General features: G+C 41.3%; 1 protein-coding gene and 1 pseudogene across 4 annotated transcripts in view; both read left to right on the top strand.

The window, feature by feature from the left end:
- The window catches only part of LOC147020412 (adhesion G protein-coupled receptor B3-like), a 713,921-nt gene that overhangs the window by 513,366 nt on the left and 181,937 nt on the right, over positions 1 to 18,618 (top strand). For all 4 annotated transcript variants that reach the window (XM_085895732.1, XM_085895730.1, XM_085895731.1 and 1 more), the window contains 3 exons: positions 3,000 to 3,102; positions 4,119 to 4,162; positions 15,968 to 16,127. In XM_085895732.1, the coding sequence (XP_085751858.1) occupies positions 3,000 to 3,102; positions 4,119 to 4,162; positions 15,968 to 16,127 (307 nt within the window). The remainder of the gene's footprint in view (positions 1 to 2,999; positions 3,103 to 4,118; positions 4,163 to 15,967; positions 16,128 to 18,618) is intronic.
- On the top strand, positions 13,228 to 13,368 carry LOC147020414 (signal recognition particle RNA; annotated as a pseudogene).

Raw genomic sequence — 18,618 nt, 5'->3', positions numbered from 1 at the left:
CACATCGACGTATGTAGACGTATTCCAATGACGTCTTCCGATCGACAAAAAAAATAAATGAACGTGTTTCTAGGTTACAACTGCCATATAAAGACGTGTTCCCAGCGGTTTTGGGAATTGGTATATTAAAATGGTGTTCATTAAAGGGGAACCCAACAGTGTTTTTGAGTCCTTTTTGAGTCGATGTCCATGTCAGCAGTAACAGTATCAGTATCAGTATTACTATTAGTATTAGTATTAGTAGTAGTTTGTTCATGTTGGCAGTAGTAGGTGGGTGTGAGGGGGATGGTGTGGGTTATGATGGATCGTCCTTGCGTCCGCGCGTGTCCACGGGAAGGTTCATAGGCTGCCACTCAACGATTTAAATGGCTGCATCCCCACGATTGAAAGTAGACGCTTGCGCTCAACAATTGGATTTTTTTTACACTCAACGACTTTTAAACGGTACCACTCAGCTAGTTTCATTGTTTACAATGAACGATTTAAATTGCTGTCACTCGCCTTTGTTTTTTTTTGTTGTTTTTTTTTGACGCTGGGGTTTGGAAATTTGAAGCGTTACTTCTGAACGTGTTAAAACGCTCAAACTCGACTATTTTAAATAGACGCTGCCGATGGACAATTGGAATCATAGCCAAGCTTGACATCGAAGTGTGAACATCCTCGTCATGCCGAAGAAAAGTTTGAAGAATGCTGCAAATAAGTGTCCTGGCCGTGGCCGTGGACGCTGACGCAAGGATGATCCATTATACCGACGTCTTTCAGCCTATGAGTAACTTAAAAGTAACGTCTGTCGACGTGTGGCAACGATCGCGTAACGTGCCAACAACACGTTAATCATAGGTAGGAAATAAGTTTCGGGTACTCTAAACATTACCTCGGCGTGTCTCAACTTATGATTAACTTACAAGTAGCATGTGTTGACGTGTGTCAACGATCGCAGACCATGCCTACAACTTGTGGCCAGCGTAGTGGAACGTGTGAGTCATACGCCGGCATATGTCGTGAAATTTCAAGCATGAAAAAATTTGAGGACAACCGAAAAGTACAACGTTTAAAGCCAATGTACAACGACGTATGGCAATGTACTACGACGTATGCCAGCGTGCTCTCAATGTTATCAAAACTTACCCATAACGTATTCAACGTGTGCCAGCGTTTTAGAAAAAAAATTCAAAAATCGGCATACGTTGGCTAAAACGTCAAGGTGTGACCGGGCCTTAAGGGAAGTCCTGTTATATAACAATCATTTACAATAGGATTTTCATTCATCTCTTCCTTATTTTGATGGGTGCCACTCTCTATCATCAGAACATGTTCTTTGAAGCAACTTCCATTGACAAGATCATATTTTAATCATGCTGAGAGTCACAAGGAATTCAGAAACATTATCTGACTGCATCCTTATGATGCAGATGCGATTGCTAAAAGGAAGATCGAGTAAGCGTATGAATGAAGCAACAATTCAAAAATCATCGGCATTTCACTCAGTAAAGTGATTTTATAATGAGGACATTAAATTTCCTGAATATTGCAGAAAGATGCATCCAAAGTGGGAAAGAGATGTAGATATAGGTTTTCTCTTCCTGTAGATTGTACCTTTTACAGACCCAATCTAACCACTTAAACACAGCTGAGACACAAACTGCAAAAATTGGAGCAGCTAGCTCAATGTGTGGCCAACCTGCCTGAGGTGTGAAGTGTGCTGCTGTACCTTAATTTAATTGCTTATCTTAATTTCCCTCCCCAAATGGCCCGATAATTTATGTGGTAAGAATTGTTGGGAACTCAAGACTCAATATAAAAAAAAAATATGTGCAGTATTTCTATAAAAGGAGAGGATAAGAGAACAAATGGATTCCTGAGACACGAGGCAGACGTGAACAGGATAATAATTTAACACATAAAGCCGATTAAACTACACCCCTTAAGGCATCACATGCACAAGAACCCACGAACACAAACACCAGGAAAGTTGGAGAAGTGTAAAACAGAAACAGGCCTGATCCAGGTCCTTCTGAGTTTGATCAGGCAGGAAGCAAGATGCTCTCGGGGACGTGCTGCATTTTCTTCCCGAGCAGTCCCAGGTGTCTTTGTGCAGCATCCCAAAACTGGACCCTCAGAATCCATCGGCGAACAGCACAGCCAAACGAGACCAGCACAGCAGACAATGACCGATACGTTCTCCAGTGGCAAAAGCGCTTCCCAGTTTGATGTCCTCAGCCCCTCCCATCATCGATGGGTGTGACCTGGACCACTCAACCCCTGGTCTACCATTCAGCACTCGGGGGCACGCTCCCTGCACCTATTAGGCTATGCTCTTCCTCAAGGAGCACAAAATGGCCATCTGCCGATCGAGTCACAATCTAATCCCATTTCCTCTTACCTAGCCTTGACCATTATCAGTCACAGGGGAACATACAGTATATCAGACTATTAGGCCCTTGGTGTAATCTATCTGTTAAAGGTTGATTTGTTGAAAACAACACTTGTTTTTTTGACACACTGTCAATAAACTTGAGTGATGCGAACAAATGTGAACAAAGAACATTGACTCGTAAACCAGTTGTACACTGTTAATAATGTTGAGAAATGGAATGTAGTTCAAATGGCAGATCATCTTATCTCCTTTCTGTTTTCTCCTTGTTATTTCCTCCTTGTGAGCTTGCTTTCCTCCTTTATTCAATTATTCCAGTCCGCATAAGATTCCCATTTGCCTGTGGGAACTTAAGTTTCTTTTTCTCTTGTGCAAATCGAACAATCTTTTTTGTTGGAAAACCTGAATATAACTGCAATTTGACAATGTTCATTTGTGAAGCTTTCATTGTTTATCTTTCAACCAATAATGCTATCTTCGACCAGTAACAACATACTTTATGGATTTATGCTAAATGATTTGTTAAGTCTGAAGAGTGTTTCACCTTCGCCATTATTTTTCAAACCGGTTTGCATTCTAAAAAAATTTGTTGAATACAACTGATGTGTTTTCTTTTATCTTGCAGAAATTCTTCATACATAAATTCAAGAATGTTTGCTCTGACCATCAATCCAGCACCAAAACGCATAAGCCCACCTCTAGAAATTGTTTTCTCACACTTAAACAATGTAAGAAAACTAAACTTTCTTCCTTCGATCTTGTATTCGGTCATATATTGTAGGGAGTGTTTCAAGAGTCTGGAATCGTAACAAAATATTATTTAATTTTCCTCCTTATTTTTTTGAGAAGATATGGATATTGTGAACCAATAAATTGGTCCCCATGTAGTCCAGATTTAATGCCACTTGCCTGTTTTTTTTTTCCTTGGGGACACCTGGAATGAGTAGTTTATACAATGCGACTACGTACTATTGGGGATATAAAGGGTGAAATCAGAAACGAATGTGATAAATCGATGTGTCAATGTAAGGAAATGTTCAAAGAAACCTACATACAGGAACTGATATGTGTATGCATGTCAGTGGCTCACAATTTGAGCAATTATTCATTAAAGGTGTAAAATAAATATTCCTATGATTCCAGACTTTTGAAACGTCCTGTATCTCAACATGCTCATGATGCTTGCACGGCCAGATTTGCGACTAATGTTGTTGCTAAGTACCTGCTTTTTTTTTTACAATCTCATTGCAGGAGTTTGTTGTTTTGCATGCTGAGAAAATGATGTTGCTTCATTTATTTATATTGGTTAAAATTGTGATTAATTTCATTATTTAATGCAATCTTTGGCATAATTGAGATGGGTACAATGGTCATCCAATTCTTTCCATGTAGAATGTTGGGTTGCCTGGTTATTTGCTCGTAAAAAAATAAGGTTAAACTCGGCCTTCTTCACTCTGATTTACTTACCACAAACCCCTCGTCCACATATTGATGCCTTTCCTTTAATCAGTCAAAAACCTTTCCCTGAAGTGACCCCATGCTAGGCAGCACAGCATAGCAAAGAATCTAATCGAATCATCATTTTAATAAGCCACAGCAAAGCAATGCCTGCAAATACCTCTTTGGAAACGGACATTCCATTTCCTGTGTTGTAAAGGTTGTACCTATCCACATCTAGACTTGATTGCTTAAATATGATGCGGCCTTTTCAACACTGTATATTTCTCTCTGTCATTTCCCACAGGCAACTAATGACTTGCAGTGCATGGTCTGGAATTACACCAACTTGTAAGTAACATCCATTTGAAATTATTCATAAACTTACTCATGAGTTACCTTTTTTTCCCTCACATTCTGTTATTATTCAATTTTGGCAGTTTCAGAAACTCACATTAATAGTGTTCATTAAAACCTTAAGGTGGCATTATGGTTTTGAGTTTATTAATTAAGTTGCTCACATTAAATAATGCAGCAATTTTTTTTCAACACTCAACAACTTTCAGGCATGTGAGTGGCTTTTGCAAAACACATTGTCGTTATATGTAATTTTAAATTTTTTTTAATGGTGGTCATCATGTTAAATGAACCTGCTATATGGTTTAAGATCAATATCTGATTCAAATTTCAAATTCGGTAACCAATTTTAGTTGACGGTTCAAAATACTCCTGCAGTGATGTAAACAAAGGCCGTTGGGGATGAAGAACCTTCACCATCCAGAACCCAAAAATCAACACAATCAAGCGACATAACCTGGGAAATATGCTTTATGAGCATTATCATTACGAAGCTGTGTGATTTAGACAATGCATAGACTGAATCTCCGGTTTGGGGATTTTTGCACACGCTGATAGAATCTGCAGCTGCTGTTTCTACCTCACTAACACGAAGTTTTCCAAACCAGATTCGTCGTGTTTTTGTGTTATATCTTCAGCAAGGTGTTGCTGTTACATCCAGTCCAATATTTCATGTTGGATCATACGTTGTTTATGCAATATATTGAATTTGTTTCTCATTGTTCAAGGCCGAAGTAAGCCTTGTGTTTGGCTTAGTGGCTGGGGTGGCTGGCTTAGGATCCTTCGGGTCCTGAGTTTGAGCCCTGTTGGCTGCTGAATTAATATGAGGTGGGGTTGACTCGGCCTTTCATCATTCTGAGGTTGGTAAAATGAGTATCAGTGTACTGGTAGAGGGGCACAGCATCAGTGGCACAGCTGTGCTTCTAAGAAATGAAAGCTACCTGGTATTCAAGCTGCCATATGCAAGAACAAAACAGGCCTAACACAGCCGCCCCTCTGATAGAAAGTGTGAAAAAATTTTGCCTCTGTTTTTCCAAATGTCTTCTACCTCATCAACGCTCTCCTATTTCCCCTCGTCGCTTCAAAAAATAAAAACCAACAAAAAATTAACTTTCCTTGTCCACTCCACAGCGATCTCATCCTACTTGAATTTACTTCTGCCTGTTCCGTGAAACTCCGACATCCGCGGATTCGACATTTGTGTATCCCACGTATTTGCATTTCATAAAATGTAACCTGTTTCTACATTTGCGGCCTTGTGCTTCACATATTCGCGATTTTTGCGAGAGAAAAAAACTATCTCCCACCAGCCGCATGAATAACACAGTTCTCGAACTATCTTCCAACAGCCATGCAAAAACCATCTCCCAAAAGCCATGCACATAAAACAGTTCTAAAGCCATCTCCCACCGACCGTGCATAAAGCAACTGTATGTGTGCATAAACCATTCCCTACCACAATCCCCCACAAAAAAAGGTCACACTCATCACCACTCGTCCATCTACCCACAACCCCTGCACGGCTAGTCATGTACAGCGTGTCTTTTGTCTCATTCTTTCTTCTCATGCCATTGCCTTGACCTAATAACCCTAACCCCAACACTCAATTATCCCACTGCCTTGACCTGAAAACCCTAACCCTCACCTACATCCCATTTAGTGCCCTCACTTGCATTCTCTTCGGTGCATGACTCATCAGCACCCTCACCTGCATCCTCTTTAGAGGTGTTCACTGGATTCTAACTCATCATCATCATCATCATCATCATCATCATCATCATAAACACATCAATAGTTACCTCTTATCATAAATAAACATTGGAAACAGTGCCTGTTATTGTCATGTTTTCTTATTTGTAAGCATCGTGAAGCCGTAACCATGTGCATTCATGTTTGTAAATTTTTTTTTTTTTTAATTTCCCTTATGAATCATGAACCGCCAGGAACCTATCCCCCCTTTTCCCATTCAAACAATTCCCTGACATTCGCATATTTGACATTTGCAGCATTTTTCAGGAATATATCCTTGAATGCAAATGTCAGGATCTTACTGTACTTCCTTCTTCTGCATTCATTTTTGCCCCCTCTTTTCTCAATGTCTCCAAACTGAATCTTCATTAAATATAAATGCTTCTTCTTCCCTTAAAAGCATTTAAAATCATTTCAAAATGCTTTTCAATCATTATATCTTTGTCTAAAATGTTACACAGGTTCTTCTTCTTCTTCACCACAAAGATTATTTTCCGAAACGGTTTGTCGGCTAAGTGCTTTGTCCACCAACAATTCTCCCATACACACAACATCATGTTTCTCCATGCCTTGAACAAAAATAATGTTATCTTGTATCCCATGATATTGTCAAAATTGGGGATTTGGAATCGGCATCCTTCCACTTCATTTCCCCTCCTTCCACTTCCACCCCCACCCCACCCCTTCAAAGCTTCATGTCCTCCTTTCTACATCCTTCCTTATCCCACCTTATCAATGCTTCTCCCTCACCCCACCCTCTCAAACCTTTCCCTGTACCTACACACTCAAACCTTTCCCTGCACCAACACACTCAAACATTCCCCACATCCCACACCCTCAAATTCGCACCTTGCACCTGCAAACTCTGTGCCTCCTCCCCCCCCTACCCATAACTGGGTGAACCTCAAACACCTGTGGTCTCCACTCCAACTTGACAGATCTCTCGATCCAGGCCGCTAGCAATTAAACCAGACATCATCTGTTTAACAGAATCCTTCCCACAGGATGGCCCTGACTCCTGAGTGTGTCTGCCCGGTTATTGTCTCCTCCAATTTGACAGGATAGGCTTGATCGCAAAATTTCACTTTATATTAAAAACGCAATTTATCACTGCCCTTGCACTGATCTTACACCTTCCAACCCCTCACAGTACTTCTGGTTGTGACTTCCCTCCTGCTCCCACCCCTTGTTTGACTGTGTGATGTACCGTTCTCCAAACAGCAAACAGTGACTCCATATACATCTCTCTCACACAAGATGGATAAACTTTTAACCACTCATCACCATTCTCTCTTCCTCATATGTGGTCATTTAAATTGTCACCATGCAACTTGGCTGGGTGTTGGTACGTTTATCTCTCTCTCACCAGCCAGGGCACTTCAGCAAAAGACTTATGTGACTCCATGGGTCTGACTCAATGCACAAGCATTCTGACTTGGATTTCTTCCAATGGCAAATCCTCCCTTTTGGACTTCGTGATCACTAACTTCCCTGCAAATGCCTCATGTTCTTTCTCTGCTGCAATTGGTTCATTTGATAATATGCTTGTGAAAGTCAACATCACTGGCTATTCTCAGAGAGCTGTCTCATCGCCGGCGAGTCTTGCAGATCACTCAAGCAGATTTGCAGGGACTGTAAGCAGCCACCTCTCTTCAGGACTGGTCTCATATCTACTGCCACCGATGTTCTCATCCTGGGATTCCTTCCACAGAATCCTGCTCTCTCTCGTGCAGAGATTCATCAAATCTCGTCTTCAATTATCCCCCGCTTATCCCCCCCCCCATGATACACTGAAGCCTGTGGTGAGGCGGTTGCTCTGAAACAACATACCTTCTATTCCTGGAAGACAAATCCGACCCAAGGCAACCTCAGTGCATTTCAAAAGGCCAGCAACAATTGTGAATCCACTCTCAGGGAGCCGTAAACATATGTCCATCCTCAAGAATGAACTTTCAAACTTGTCCCTCTAAAACCTGGTGACACCTTATCAAGTCTATCTCTGGTCCTCTTCCATCCCTTTCCTCTCTTCAAATGACACCACAGCTGACTTCGCTCATGAGAATTCCTCAATTCTGTATCTGCTTCCAAATATTGGTGTCCAACCCATCACTCTCGATATCCACCTTCCCTGTCATACCCAACTACTCCTGGACTGTATCTTTTGCACCTGAGAAGGCGGAGAAGGTTCTTTCTACCTTCGACTCTGAGGGTGAAGAACCTTGACTAGACGGCATCAGCTGCAATGTCCAAAAAACCTGCTCTGCTGCTTTTGTACATCCTCTCTCTGCCATTTCACCCAATAATTTGCCCAAGGTCATCTTCTATCTGCTTGTAAATATGCCAACATCATTGCATTACAGAAAAAAGGTGCAAAAACGAATCCCCTTAACCACAGACCGATGAGCTTCAGTCAGACCGATGAGCTCTCTCTCTCGCTCTCTCTCTCACTCTCTCTCTCTCTCTCTCTCTCTCTCTCTCACTCTCTCACTCTCTCACTCTCTCACTCTCTCACTCTCTCACTCTCTCACTCTCTCACTCTCTCACTCTCTCACTCTCTCACTCTCTCACTCTCTCACTCTCTCTCTCTCTCTCTCTCTCTCTCTCTCACTCTCACTCTCACTATCACTCTCACTCTCACTATCACTCTCACTCTCGCTCGCAGCTCTCTCTCTCTCACTCTCACTCTCTCTCTCTCACTCTCTCACTCTCTCACTCTCTCTCTCTCTCTCTCTCTCTCTTTCACTCTCTCTCTCTTTCACTCTCTCTCTCTCTCTCTCTCTCTCTCTCTTTCACTCTCTCTCTCTCTCTCTCTCTCTCTCTCTCTCTCTCATTCACTCTCTCTCTCTCTCTCATTCACTCTCTCTCTCTCTCTCATTCACTCTCTCTCTCTCTGTCTCTCATTCACTCTCTCTGTCTGTCTCTCATTCACTCTCTCTCTGTCTGTCTCATTCTCTCTCTCTCTCTCTCTCATTCACTCTCTCTCTCTCTCTCTCTCATTCACTCTCTCTCTCTCTCTCATTCACTCTCTCTCTCTCTCATTCACTCTCACTCTCTCTCTCATTCACTCTCACTCTCTCTCTCATTCACTCTCACTCTCTCTCTCATTCACTCTCACTCTCTCTCTCATTCACTCTCACTCTCTCTCTCATTCACTCTCACTCTCATTCACTCTCACTCTCACTCTCGTCTCCTCCGAAGGGCCTGCACAGAAAACCCTCCCACCTACTTTCTCAACAAGCCTCTTGAGGAAGTTCAGTCACTCAAACTCTTGGGTCTCACAATCAAACATGATCTTTCTTGGGAAACCACGTTTCAAAGTTGGCCCCCAAAGCCAGCTGCCGACTGGGCATTTCCTGTCGTACAAAGTCCTTCCTTAAGCCTGGTGTTGGCTCAATGGTTAGGGTGGTGGGTGTGGGATCCTAAGATCCTGAGTTCAAATCCCACTCGGCTGTTGAATTAATACCAGGTGGGGTTGACTCTGCCTGTCATCCTTCTGAGGTTGGCAAAATGAGTGTCAGCTTGCTGGTATCCTGTGTCGGAGTGGCGACCCGTCCATGATTGTGCCAAGGATCCAATAGCCAAGGAGACTGCTTAAGCAGCACCAACGCTCTGCACAGAGTATGGTCCCAATGGATGGATGGAAAGTCCTTCCTTGGCACACCTCAACTTCTATCTACCCAACAGGCCTTCATTTGCAGCTCGATGGATTATCGCTCTCCCCTCTGGGCTGGCTCCCCTGCCTCACATCTTGACACTGTGGAAACCAAGGCCTTCAAGATTAGTGGACTCTTCTGTGATTAAACCTTGTCTGTTGGCCGATCACTTTCCCATTGCATACAGGTCATTGGCCTCTCTTTCTTTCTTGTATCGCCTCCTTTTTGGTCTTTCACCCTCTGCTCTTTCCATGCTTTATCCCCCCTCCCCTCATTCACCCACACCCATCATTTGTCCAAGTCTCCCTCTATTTTGGCCTTCAACTCTGCTTTTGGTGTCCCCCCCACCCCCACCCCTCTCCACTCTCTCGACTGTTCCTTTTGTCCTGTTACATCCTAATCCTTTCAGTGCACTCGCTCTTCCACGAGCCTCGACTATGTATATAAAAATTTTTTTAACCTTTAAGGATAGCCCATAGGTATTACACATTCACCTCTGAGCTGTTTTGCCTGAGTTCAAAATTTTGCAATAGAAAGTCACGTCAACCTTCAACCTCCTTGTATATTTAACAATTTCAGAGTCATTTTGATACAAAAATTTTGGTATAAAAAACCTATCCTTTCATTTTGCTGAGATACAAAAATTATCTCCAAATTGATACATATGGTTGTCCCTGTCATATTTTTAGAATCTGGTGACAATGGAAAACTTTATATGCTGCTTTGCAATTCCATTTGTGGCAATGCCAGATCGCAGAGCCTGTGAAATTGTATAGCTGGGGTATTTGTCAAATAACTGCAGTCCGAGATGTCATGTGCCTCATTGAAGTCCGATGGAAGGGATTGTGTTCTCCACCATTGGCTGGATTAACTCATGGGGCACCCTGATTCCTCTTTTTGCCATATCACATGGGTTTTGCACAGATAATTTGCTTACTTTGCACATTTTTGAAATATATATGGTAATACTAAGTACGTCTGTCTGTATGTGGGTCCTTAAATGAAACCACAAAATGGGCAAAATACCACTACGATGGCATTGTGATGATTTTGAAATATACTCCGCATGATTTCAGAGCGACGTTGAACCTGATAACATATAAAAATGTGCAACGACTATTTTGACCTTTAAAGTAAGAAATCGTTTACAATGTAAACTAAATTGAAAATGACTTGTGGTTTCACGATGGCGTTGGTTTCAAAAAAATAGATAACCAAAAACAAATGAGGTTTGTGCCGATGTGGGTTCAATCATTGTGGAATGGCATTTGTTATCATTCATCTACCGAAGTAAAACAATTATTCTGCACTTTGGGAAATATATGAGTGTCATTAACGGTCTTAGTGTAATTTCATGTTCTTGCTGATATGGTTATAATACTCTTTCTGCCTTATAAGTAGGGTTGGCATGTCTCACGTTCTCAACTGATCATGCAACTCGTGATAGAATGGCTTCAGTTTATAATCCCATACATTGTGTGTATCCTCGGCCCAGCTATAAACTGTCATCCTGGTGATTCACAGGCAGGGCGATGAATCGATGCGTGTCTGTGCCGTCCCTCGGATGGACGTTAAACTGGGCATTCAATTTGCCAGCATTAGTTGATGGCCATTAAAGATCCTATGATGCCTTTCATGAAGCGAAGGTGAGTTATCACTGAACAAATTATAAATTTCTGCGCATTCAATCGAGTATCCTATCGGAGTGGCGACCCATCAAGGATTGTAACTCAAGCCAAGAAACTGTTTCGGCAGTGATGACGCTCTATAAATATCATGATCCACGATGATGATGATCATGATGATGATGATGATGATGATGTGTTGAGCTGTGCTTTGTTTACTAATGTACTTAAAATTCATCTCAAAGTACACTGTTTCTTCATTATCTCATTGTCTTATGAAAGACGTTCAAAAACCTACTATAACTCACCTACTCTCTGTGGAAAACACCAAGGGATCTTTAATATCTACCAACTAATGCCAGTGGAAGGAATACAGTGTAACGTCCATCCAAGAGACAGCACAAACAATGATGCATCACCCTGCATGTGAAACACCAGGATTACCATTCACAGCTGGGTCAAGAGTCAAACCCAGGCAGGACAGCTCAGAGGCGAGTGTGCAAACATCAGTGTGAGAGTCATCACACCACCTGCAGGACTCCGTAATGGCTGCCATTAGACCCAGCCTTCACATTGTCTTATTCGTTGCGGTTAACTGGGCTGCAAGCAGAATTGTTTGAATACTGCAACCATGACCTGATGTAGTTATGTTACTTTTATGCTTCGCGTTGGAACTCTCATTTGAAACCATTGGGTCAATTTGATAGCATTTATGGCAGATTATGATGGGGTGTTTTCACGTCTGTGTATTATCGCCGCACGTCAGGGGCCGCACTTTAGTCCACCAGGGGCCACCGTGGCCCGTGGGCCATGTGATGAAGAACAGGGCTCTAGGCTATTCTGCCATACCTTTTGTTTTGATATTCATGTATTATATGAAAAGGTTAAAAAAAAAATCAAAAACTTTTTCTTGAATTGTTCTATCTCATTCTGAGAACATTTCCAATGCCAAAAATGCAAACATAAATCATTGGGGACAAAAACATTCAATTTCGACATTGTTTCTCAATAATTTTTTTTACAATGTCACGTGAATAATCACTGTTTTTTGTGAATTTGTATTTTAGGCATAAGATGAACAGATCAACTGTTGTAGAACATGAATGTTGTAATAAATCATGTAAAACAATCATTTTTGCAACATCTATCAAGCACATTGTTGGGAAGATTCCATACTTTTGTCAAATTATGTACACTTTTAATATAATAGGCCAGCAAAAAGAGGCCAGCAAAAAGAGGCCAGCAAAATTCAGACATTGTTCTTGTAAGCCCACAGAGCAATCTTTTTTTTAATGTATGTGCAATGGTGAGTTTTTTAAAAGTAGGAAAGATGACAGAAGGAAATAAGAGGGAGAAAAGAGAGCTATAAAGATTGGGGAGTCTGGAAGAAGAAGGAAGGAGAAAGAAGGAAAGATGTGGGAAAAGGAGCACATTTGAGGTAATGGGCAGTGGAGTGCGTGGATAAACTCCACCATCAAACTTTCAGGGGGTTGCCAGTGAGTGCTGGGGGAGTGTTTGAGACCAAAAAAAAAAAAATTCGAAAATTTTGAAACAAAAGTTGGATTTGTTTTTGGATTTTTTTTTATAATTATCGTTCTATAATGTCGAAGCCTTTTTGAATAATGACAGTTATATTCAAGCACACACACATAAATAAATACAAGACAATTGCAAGATATTTAAATGCTATAAACCTCTTCTGGAAGCTGTCGAAGTTGGCGCTACATCTTCTTCCTGAACGCCTCCATATTTATATATTGGGAGCAAAATAAACCCAGAAACATCAACGGTACATTCACGAGCATCCATTTCATGAACAACATCTAATTCCACTTTGAAGGAAACATGTTTACAATGCCTCTTAGCCAATAATCTACAGGGTATTTGCAAAGTCCCATTACCCCCTCCGTAGAACTTGATAAATGAATATATATATATATATATATATATATATATATATATATATATATATATATATATATATATATATATATATATATATATATATATATATATATATATATATATATATACCGGGCGTAGTGGCGTGCGCCTGTAATCCGTCTACTCGGAGGCTTGGGTTGGAGGATCGCTTGAGGACGGGAGCTCTGCGCTGGGCCACGCTATGAGAGGGTGTAGGGCAGCCCGGAATCATGGCGAAACCCAATCCTTATCCCTGTGTCATAAGAGGCGACCATGGTTGCGTCAGGAAGGGCATCTGGCATAAAACCTATGCCAAATCAGCATGCGGATCATAACAGATGATCCGCTGTGGCGACCCCGAACGGGAGCAGCCGAAAGACGAACAACATATATACATGCATAACCCACAAGAGGTAGAAATGTAAACGATGAATACACAAGATTTTTATAGTCATAAAAAACAAAATAGTAACATTGATATGAATATATACAGTGCCTATAGAGAGTCTACACCACTTTTAAAATTTTTCACCTTTTGTTGCATCATAGTCTGGAATTAAATTGCATTATATCAGACGTTTGCATCTTTATTTACACATCATAACCCACAATTTCCAAGTAAAAAAACAAATTCAACATATTTCAAAAAATTAATGAAAAATACAAAACGAGAGTTATTACTTGACATATTGATTGACACCTGACTATTGAGCATTACATCACCAGCTCAAACATCCGTAAGCACAATACACATGCTAATCACCCTGAGCACTTTCAATAAATGCAGGTGAGTGACCCGAGACAATGGGAAAGCACGGTAATTTTCTGTGCTGGCGGACATTGAAGCCGATACACCAGAAAAAAAAAATCACAGAACCGTTGAAAGCATCCGTAAATGAAAATATAAAGAAATTTTTTTTATATGAATATAATAAATGAAAAAAACAAATGCAGGTGAGCGACCAGAGACAATGCATGGTTTGTTATTGCTTACATATGTGAGCATACCCCGCTAATATACATATATATATATATATATATATATATATATATATATATATATATATATATATATATATATATATATATATATATTGCAGTATATGCTAAAATAAAATTAGGGGAGTTGATCTAACTTACTTTTGGATGGAAGCACCTTCTTTAAAAATTCACAATCCCAACTGCCCCAATCTTTTAACGTGTGTGTGTGTGTGTGTGTGTGTGTGTGTGTGTGTGTGTCTGTGTGTGTGTGTGTGTGTGTGTGTGTGTGTGTGTGTGTGTGTGTGTGTGTGTGTGTGTGTGTGTGTGTGTGTCTGTGTGTGTGTGTTCGTTCGTTTCCAGTGCTATATCTCGAATCTGATTATCACACTCTGCCTGGAAGGCATACTCAGTGCTGCCAAGGTAGCCTCAACGGAAGAATTACAAGTGGTGCATTGCCATTGTCTTCCCAGTTTTTATGTGTACATACATTCATACATACCTATATACATTTACAGTATACACACTCACACACACTAGTTTTGACCTACAAATTGCTTCACAAAAGTGGTGTATTTGGTCCCTTATGATTAACATATTGACCAAAATTAACTCTTTCTGTTTTATATGTGATGGTATTTCATATGAAAATTTATCCACGAGCTTATCACAGTCGAACAGCATGATGATTCATTGAAATTCTTTTTAAATAATCAAAAATACAATAACAGTGTCATCAATGCCAACCATTGATGTTTTTTTTTTAGTGTCTGGCAGAACGTGATGTTCACGTCTCCATTAGTTGCATGGATTCCACGGAACCATTCTCTTTTGTCACTACAGTTTAAACGAAGAACACATTTTTCAGCTGAAAAATCATTAAACTCGCCTGCATTTATTTAGTGCATAACAATAGTCTGCCTAGGGCCAGTCGACTGTGTTCCTTTTCAATCGTAGCGCTCTGGTGAACAGAGCGACATTTCTGTTAATCGAAATCACCGCACAGAAAATCCACATCGTTATCACAACTGTTTGCACATGGTAATGCACATGGCAGTGCTGGGTGAGCACATGATGTCAAAGTGAACGCCATCAGTGTATTCAATCACAAATAGTCGTCGTTTTAACACATTATTAGCTCGTGAAGAAAAAAACAGAGCAATGGATCCGCTTCATAAATCCCACACTCGTACTGGCCTCATGTGCTGGAACGTGACAATGTGACCGGGTGGCCTTGAGGGACTCTAGTGTGATGGAGGTCTTGCACGCATCGAGCACAGGAACAAGTGCGTATACTTGACGTCTCTGCGATGAACATCGTGTCCATAAATTATAGTCCGCAAGTACTTATGTGGTGTCCATTCTGGCAGGAACTAGCCAGAGAAATCTTCCCTGGAGATGTTGTTGTCTGGTCGAGGCAAGAATCGGGGCGTGCGTCGAGCAGCGCACTGGGAGTCGAGGGGCGGAGGGCGCAGAGCGAACCTGCAGCGTCTGAACGCAGTCTTCGGTCCTCGGCATAGTGCCTTATTTTCGTTCCTCCCCCCTATTCTGCCTCCACCCGAAAGTTATCTCGACCAAGTGACTCAATAGAGGGCCTTTTTTTTGGTGGGAATAGCTTCAAGCATCTGGACACACGGATCGTTTTTAGCTGGGCATTCCCATTCCGCGCACACAGGCAGCTGCTGGGACAGGGTGAGGAGGGAGGGGGAGGAGTAGAGGTGGAAGCATCGAGCGAGCAAGCAAGGGAGGGACTGGTAAAAGAGGATCTAGAGGGACTTAGGGAGAGAAGAGCACTGGAGAGCAGAAAGGGGCTCCTCGGCTGCCCCGCCGCTCATCGCATGCCGTCCGCGTCTCGCCCCTCTTCCTGGCAGGCCCGCCGCAGGCGCAGCCTGGCCTGGCAGCGCCTGTAACAGCAACGGCAACATCAACCGTGGCAGAAGATCGTCCGCAGAATCAGTGCGTAGCACCTGCTACTGCGACCAACTCGCTGCCTTCGCCATTTTGTCTGCATCCTCACACCACGGCATTCAGGTATGAAGCCAGCATTTGTTCTTGTCATTTCTCCTCCCTCTCTCCAACCATTGCCTTCATATTACCTCCAACCCCCTCCCCCCCTTGCTCACTGGCCCTTGCCATCATTGTCCCATGTCGCTCTCCAACGCACATTCTCTTTTCTTTTCCTTCAGCTACGCTTCCCATGCCTTGCACCAGCATTTTCTCTGTGTGACTTCGCTCTATTTTACCTCACCTTCTCTTGCTCCCTCACCTTCATCCTGGTTTTCCTGACTCGAAAATAAATCATGCACTCTCTTTGTACTTGCTTCTCCCCCCCCCCCACCCCCAAACATATTCGGACAATGACACTTCATCTATACCCGTCGTTATCGTCTTCACAGACCACCAATACAAATTGCCAGATTTCTAGCCATTTTTCATGCCAGAGCTTGCAATGAATTGCTCGTCGAATGTAAATGTCTCAGTGATTTAGATTTTGCAATTTTTCTGCAACACTTTCAGGGTTTGTACTGTTTCCAAGTTTTCTGTGCACACGTTGATTCCTTATATTGTTAACGAGCATTGTGTTTTCCTTCAATGCCATTTAATTGTGACATTCTGCAGCAAATCAAATTTTCCAGAAACCTTTTTGCTGAATATAATATACAACTTCTGCGGTCATTTTATCGAATATTTAACAAGTACACTGTTTACATTCTGTCGCTTGGAAACTATCGTGCTCCGAGGACTCATCGATTGATTGATTGATCAGGAAGTATGATGCAGAATAATTCGTGAAACAAATTCGATTATTTCGTTGCAAACGGCAAAATTTAATTGTGAAAAGGATAATGCATAACAATTGCACTTCCATCGTTGCTGGTATTTGACTTTTTGATGTTAGGCCACAAACTTACTGATCACGCTTGCATATTGTGCACTAATTAATGCTTACTGATGTGTGTATTCTCGATTCTTTTGAAATTATCTAAAATGTTGTAGGTTGGAGTTTATATTGACCAGAACCGAAATTGTACATGTTATAATAAACACAGATTTGAGTCTTTTTTAGATCACAGCCATTGAACAAAGTGTGAACACAAACTGTTTTTCAGGCCTGAGATTACAATCCGCACCAGAGTTACAATATTTTCGTTTCTTCCAATTTTTTTTCTTGTCACATCCACATTATTCATCAACTGCAGTGGAAATATTGATGAAAATCACAATGTAACACCCCAGTTGACCCTCTGTAGTTGAAAGATCAATGTTAATATCTTCCATGGTTGTACCAAAGTGATGCATGTGACATGCCGCTGAAAGCAAGGCCTCTATCTTTGACATTTTTCAACTTCATCAGAAAAACTTCATCACTGAACCTTCACATTTGAGTAGACGCATGGAGATTGATTTTTTTGCAGATTGACCTGATGGATGTCTCTCTGATGTAAGTGCGATGGCGTTTAAAAAAAAAAAAATGTTAATGCTATTGCTTCACTTTGGGCAAAAGCTCAAGGCCACGATTGTGTCGGCATTATCGGCCTCTATATTTCCATTTCATCAGCACAGCCGAGATGTGACGTGAGTCAAAAGAAAGGGCAACGTAGTTCATCTGAATTTCCCATGACACCTGTTGCAGCAGAGACCCCTTTGTGTAGATCTTTTCAGAAGAGACATGCGCGTGATCCAAATTGTGAATTGACGACCTATCTGGTCGAAAACACGTCTTGGTTACATCGTCAGTTATTTTGTGCTTTCAGCTACAATCAAGGATATCAGGTGCTCTGAAAAAGTTCATGCTTGCCTTGTGATTATGGGAGAGTTGACATTGTTGTAAACCTGGATATGTGATTAAGTGATTTGCATATGTCTTTTTAATGGACTTTGACATATAATTATTTTTCACTTTGAAAATTCAAATGTCCTCCAAAATTTTTGAGAAAATCCAGTAAATAATCGATGTTTCATTCATTCACCAAATATGGCTTCCTTATGCAGTATTATATCTCTAATCATAACGTCTTTAACTTTGCCTCGAAGGTGAAGATGCCAAGGTGATGTTCACCACCCCCCACTCCCACCCTCCACCGCCACTCCCACCCTCCACGCCCACAGAATTTAGTTCTGTTTTATAAGGTTTCTAGTAATGCCGTAATCACAACAATCATCGCAACTATGTTTCCTTTTTTAACTTCGAGGTTTTCATGATGTGCTGTGAACTCAGAAGTAATACATGGAGTGTTCAAAATGTTTTAAGAATGAGATACTTGAAGCAGTCCAAGAAAATTCAGTTTCTTTTTATTTTATTTTTCCATAATATAGGATGACTAAAGAAAATATTATTCCTTGCACTCTGATTATTCTCGTTCCAATAACATTTTGAACGTCCCTCGAAATGCAGGACCCTATCCTCCACAAATGTAGCAATCATTTAACAAGTTTGAATTGGCAAGGTGACTTCGTTGCCGATTCAAGATGTTGCCATTGATCTTACACAAGCCCCGGCTGTATGTACTACAGCAGCAAC

The sequence above is a fragment of the Eptatretus burgeri genome, chromosome 9, assembly GCF_056783735.1.
Source record: "Eptatretus burgeri isolate ZD-2024b chromosome 9, Ebu_testis_v1, whole genome shotgun sequence".
In the NCBI taxonomy this organism is placed as follows: domain Eukaryota; kingdom Metazoa; phylum Chordata; class Myxini; order Myxiniformes; family Myxinidae; genus Eptatretus; species Eptatretus burgeri.
Note: the sequence above shows the minus strand (reverse complement) of the source record. Positions and strands in the feature narration are given on the sequence as shown.